Raw genomic sequence first — 5,783 nt, forward strand, 5'->3', positions numbered from 1 at the left:
GTTATCTGTCACGAACAGCTGGTGCCCCTGGAACTTGTGGACATGCGGAACATGTTGTGTCGGTTCTTCGGACACACACACCCCCCCAGCTTCTTTGGACACACACCCAGCTTCTTCGGACACATACCCAGCTTCTCTGGACACACACCCAGCTTCTTTTCTTGCGTTGTGCTGCATATTTTGTAAATAAAAAGTCTGGCTTGCTTAAAAGAACTAGCAATTTTAATTATTTGATTAGCAAATTTACCCTTACATACTTATTACAAGATGAGGACATGTGTTACTCAAGTCCTGTATGTAGGTGCTGTACACGGCAGCATCTTGTTTGAATGGCAGCACATTATCTTCCAATGTCCTTCTATGTCTGTGCACGTGTGTGTCTGGGGTATGTGCTCAGCTTTGCTACTAGTTAAACCTGCAGATGAAAAAAATGATAGCTTCATCCCTCATCCTGGGCAGAGACACCTGGAGTGGGGGCACTGCAATGAGCTCCAGCAGCCAGGAAGGTTCTGGGAGGGGGATACTGGAGATGGCAGCCACTACTGACATACTTTAACAGTTTTGTAATAGGCATGATCCAGTTGAGCTATCAGCATTCCTGAGAGTACATATATATAAGCCTTATGCGATGGAGGACTGAACCCTTCTTAATATGCACACATATTAAATTGTAACCAGACTTCTTATGTGGCTATCAAAACAGGACTTGAGCTAGTAAATCTCTGGCTAAATTGGATCAATTGGATTGCAAAGATCTGAACAGAATATTAGAAAGATAATAAAAGCTGTAAACAGCTCCAACAACAGGCATAGTGATTGGGCTTTGTAGTTTGGAGGATGAAAAGATATGCTTATCAAAGTATGTGCAAGGCTGTGGAATCAATATTGGCTATAAAGCAATGGTTCACTGGAATTGAAGATGTATGGGAAGGGAAATGCTGACCTTAATTAGGAAAACAATGTCTTACAATTTATGAAGGAATGTGTAATGTGGACTAATGTTACTGTCCTGGTTTTTAGCTGAAACAGAGCTGGGGTTTTTTTTCAGTAGCTAAAATTGTGCTGAGTTTTGCTTTCAGCTTGGGACTTGCTATGAGAGAGACACTGATAACATACCAATGTTTACATTTTTGTCACTGGAAGGGAAGGACTTTGTGTTCTGTTAGTCCACAAGCACAAGATTTAACTTAATTGACAGTTAGATATGCCAGGGTGGTATTCCATATCATATCCCATCATGTCCAGTTTATCAGTGAGGGTCTCTTCCTCTTTCAGCTCTCTCTGGCTTTTTGCTCAGGCTCTCATTCTTCCGGGATTGCGGTTTCGGTTCGGGATTGTCGCTCCTCCAGGATCGTTATCTGGGAACGGGTGGGGCTTGGTCAGGAGGGGGGTGAGCTATAATATTGGGTGTCACTCATTTGCATATTTTGTTACTGTTATCCTTATCACTACTATTTTAATATTAGTATTATTTTAAATTTTTTCTTTCTATTATTAAACTGTTCTCATCTCAACCTACAAGCCTCCTTATCCTTGCCCCCCAGTCCTCTCCCCTATCCCCTGGGGGTAAGGGGGAAGTGAGTGAATGGCTGTGTTGGCTGCTAGCCAAGGCTAGCCCAGTGAAACTACCATAGTTACAAAGGGTGCAGAACTACTATTTGTGTCCTTTTGCGTCTGTACATGTGTGTCTCTGGGATACACACTGAGCCTCACTACTGGTTGAGCCTGCAAACAAGAAAGCAGCAGCAATGGCCATTAACCTAGGATGGAGGCCTCGGATCTCTAGGCTTTTCTCTAGCATCTAGGCAGGAAGAATCAGGCTGTGGAACTGCTGGAGGTGGTGGCTGCTTGTAACATCTCTTAATGTGCATCAATCCAGATTATGAAGATGACACTAGGGTTAAAAGAGAAGTGATCAGTAGGGTTGTTAAAAGGAAAGTCTGGAGTTCCCACATGCCTATGAAGTGCAAAAGGGTAAATTCACTCAGTGTGGTCTGGTTGTCCATCTTCATAATTTTTTTTTTGGGAAACATTGTAAATGACATAGATAGGGCCACTAAAAGCAAATCTGGTAGGTTTATGCTGATGTCTCTGAACAGGTTTGGTCATTCATATGAGTCTGATTCTCTGCCTCTTCCTGTAACAGCTTTCCATCTGATTTAACGCTACTTTAAAATAACATTTTTATTTCAAATTATTATTCCTCAAAATAAAAATAACCATACAAACAAATCCATTCCTCCATCCCTTTATTTTCCTAGGTTGCAAGCAGTACATACTCTTGTCTATAAGCCCACACTTACTCCCTTCTGCCTTATCTATCTGTATATTTAGGCACGTCCTGTATCTATCCTGGTAGCAGTTATTTTATTACACTGGGAGAGGCAAGGTTTAAAGTCAGCATTTTCAGCAATGTCTGTTTCTAACACATATGGTAAGTAGACACTTTCAATGACTCTTCATGGTTGTTACCTCCTGAGTGGGAGGTTTCTAAGGATAGAAATGCATATAAAAATCCTTAGGGAGGCATAAAAACTTTAGCCATAATTTTAAAGGATTTTGGTTATTTTTCCTTCTCAAAGGAATTCTGATTTACTTGAGAACTGAAGGCTGAAGTTCTCCCTAAAATTACTTCCTTATGAGAACCCATTTTGCCTATGAATACCAGTTGAATTTTTCATTCAGAGGTGAACTGACAAAAGAGACTAAGGTGACTATCTAAATGAGATACCCTTCAGCCAAGATTAGTATAACAGTGTAGGAAACATTTTCTGTTAATCATTGTTTTAGTTCAAACAATAATTAATCAAAGGAAATAATATGTTTCAAATTACACAGACTATCAGTTGAAGCAATGAGAGAATCAGTATTCTTGATTAGGATAATCATATCAGAAATTAGGGAGGCATTATATATCAATCACACAAATCACATAAATGATGCAGAACATAAATGATAAGTAGGATTTCTTAAACTGTTCTATGGTGAGCTTGCTGCATTAAAGGTCAGTGGAGCCACAACAAACATGAACATAGGTCCCTCAACCTCTTTATTTTAGAAGAATTAAATTTTGTAGTCACAAAATATCTCTTTCATAGTAACAAATAAATACACTAAATGGTGGAGAGCCCTTTTATTTCTAATTTTTACTTTGATGGATAATTAAAATAATGAATCTTTGGAAAAGATTTTGAAGCATAATCTCAGAACAAACAAATGGAAGAACAGGAAACTGAGCATGTAAGTCAAGTATTGTCCATAGGTCACACAGTCAGGAAGCAGTTATTTCTGCCTGCCTAGTTTTAATCCAAATAATCTACATTCTTTATAAAAATTATTGATATGTACTTCCCAAAGAGGTTTCTAGAATCAGTTTGCTACAGGAGCCTGCAGAAAAGTCAACATTTTAATCCTCTTTCTTTAACCTCAAATACTTTATTTCTGGTCACTGATTTTTTCAAGGCAGTCTTTACCTCTTTGTTCCTCAAAGTATAAATGAAAGGGTTCAGAAAAAGTGGTGTTATAAGGGTGTTCAGAAGGGATGCCACTTTGTTCATATCTAGTGAGGCATGCCCTCTTGGCCTGACGTAAATGAATATCACAGCCCCGTAAAGCATGATGACTACAGCCAGATGAGCAATGCAAGTAGAGAAAGCTTTTTGTTTTCCAGAAGCAGATGGGATCCTCAATATGGTAAAAATTATGGTGAAGTAGGAGATGAAAATCAAAAAGGAAGTGCTAAACAGTACCACTGTAGCAACAGTGAAAACAAGCCATTCAATATGGTGGGTCTCAGTGCAAGACAGCTTCAGCAGCGGCCCAATGTCACAGTAGAATGATGATATTGGGGCCACAGAATGGCAGTCTAAACACCAGAACAGTTTGCACAAAGACAGTAAGAAAGCCACTCATCCAAGAGCCAAATGAAAGCTTAGCACACAGTTTTCCATTCACAATGATGGTGTAGTAAAGAGGAATGCATATTGATATATATCGGTCAAAGGACATGGCTGTGAGGAGGAAAAACTCAGTAGCACCAAGGAAAAAGTGAGAGAAGGCTTGGGCTTTGCACCCAGCTATGCTGATTGACTTCTTGACATCCAGAAGACTGGCCAAAAGCTTGGGTATAGTAGTCGAGACATAGATTATGTCCAAAAATGCGAGATTTCCAAGGAAGAAATACATAGGCTTGTGGAGAGTGTTGTCATTTACCACTGTGGCAATGATGATGACATTCCCAGTGATAGTCAAAATGTAGATGACCAAGACTCCCACAAAGAGTAAAACATGAACCCTTTGAAGGCCAGTGAAACCGAGAAGAATAAATTCAGTCACAAAAGTCTGGTTTTCCATCCTCTACTTCCATTTTGCATATTTCTGCATTAATAAATATGGCAAGTAAAGGAGTGAGCAAAGTTATTTTTTATGTGAGTAGGAAAGATGAAATATAGAGACATACATGTGTATGCACATATAGGTATATATACAAATATATATATGTAGGAGACTTTTTAATTTATTTTAACATTTATTTTAAATAAACCAGGAGGGTTTCATATCCTTATAATAGTTTTACTATGTCATTTCTCAGTTACTTTTTAGTTGAAAAAGTGATCTGTCTTACACGAGAAGACTGTATAGAAGACTGAAGATTTATGATCAACAATAATATATACTGGTAATGTTCCCTCTGCCAGTTACATTTCTAAGGATGGGAGACATTACTCTGATTTATGGCCTCTAAAAGATGCATGTCTAGTTAAAATTAATCTAGTCACCTACCCTGAAGCCCAGAGCACTGCAAAAATGTTATTAACCCCATCTGGATCCAGGCAACATGAACTACACCTTATCATAGGCATTTCTCCATAGCAGAAGATAGGATAGCTAGATGGGAAGAGTTATCCAAAAATGTTATTCCTTAAAAAGAGATCAAATGTATGTAATCTTTTCTATGTACAAAGGCTTCGTAAATCTGTCCTGGACATAGCTTCATGTAAGAATTCACTCTCTTTCTAAGGAATTATTTGTTGCTAAAAATAGACTATGCAGAAAATATTTTAAATCTCTGCTTTATTAAACTTCTTATCACTTGTTTTTTATTACCTTGGTCTTCTTCATCTTCACAGGTTGTTTTCAGGCAGTTCTAAATGAAAGAAAGATCATACAAGTCACATCTTAAACCTATTAATTGCTCATTCATTTTGTTTTACTACAAAAAAAAAAAAAAAAAGTACAAATGTTGGGCCTGTCCTTTCATTCGTACTTATCAGAGTAATCATCAAGTTGATTTGGGCGTAGAAATCATGATCTTCCCTTGCTAAGGACATTTTTAAAATCATTCAAGTTTCTGCCCCTTCCTGCTTTAGGATAGGAATACCTTACTCGTACATTACTGGGATCACATTGTGTCTCTATTCACCCATATTTCTATCATGCAATCTAGTTACAAATACATGCAAACAGTCTAAATTTATTGGATAATAGATTCTTTTGAAATATTTTCTTTTTCTTTTCTTAAACCAGAGTATAATACTCACATAACTCAGTCACTTTAGGGTCTGGATTACCTTCACTAGCCAGCAATAGTTCTCTGAATAACTAAAAGTCAAAAATGGAAAGAACATATTGACATTTGTGAACATGCCATCAATGATAAAATCATCATCCCAAAAAACAAATATATTCAGAGGAGGGAAGGGAGATAAATAACTGTCAGCAATGTTTATACTCACTATATAATTAAACCTCTATACATGGTATTGTTAAGCAAACTCAGTGGG

At 37.7% G+C, this 5,783-nt stretch overlaps 1 protein-coding gene across 1 annotated transcript; it reads right to left on the reverse strand.

The window, feature by feature from the left end:
- Positions 1 to 3,398: 3,398 nt before the first annotated feature.
- Positions 3,399 to 4,353, reverse strand: LOC104518866 (olfactory receptor 6X1-like). The gene is given in 2 exon segments (XM_010178032.1): positions 3,399 to 3,837; positions 3,839 to 4,353. Coding segments are annotated over 2 exon segments (954 nt in total).
- Between the last annotated feature and the right edge of the window lie 1,430 nt (positions 4,354 to 5,783).

The sequence above is a fragment of the Antrostomus carolinensis genome, unplaced genomic scaffold (assembly GCF_000700745.2).
Source record: "Antrostomus carolinensis isolate BGI_N321 unplaced genomic scaffold, ASM70074v2 scaffold39091, whole genome shotgun sequence".
Lineage (NCBI taxonomy): Eukaryota > Metazoa > Chordata > Aves > Caprimulgiformes > Caprimulgidae > Antrostomus > Antrostomus carolinensis.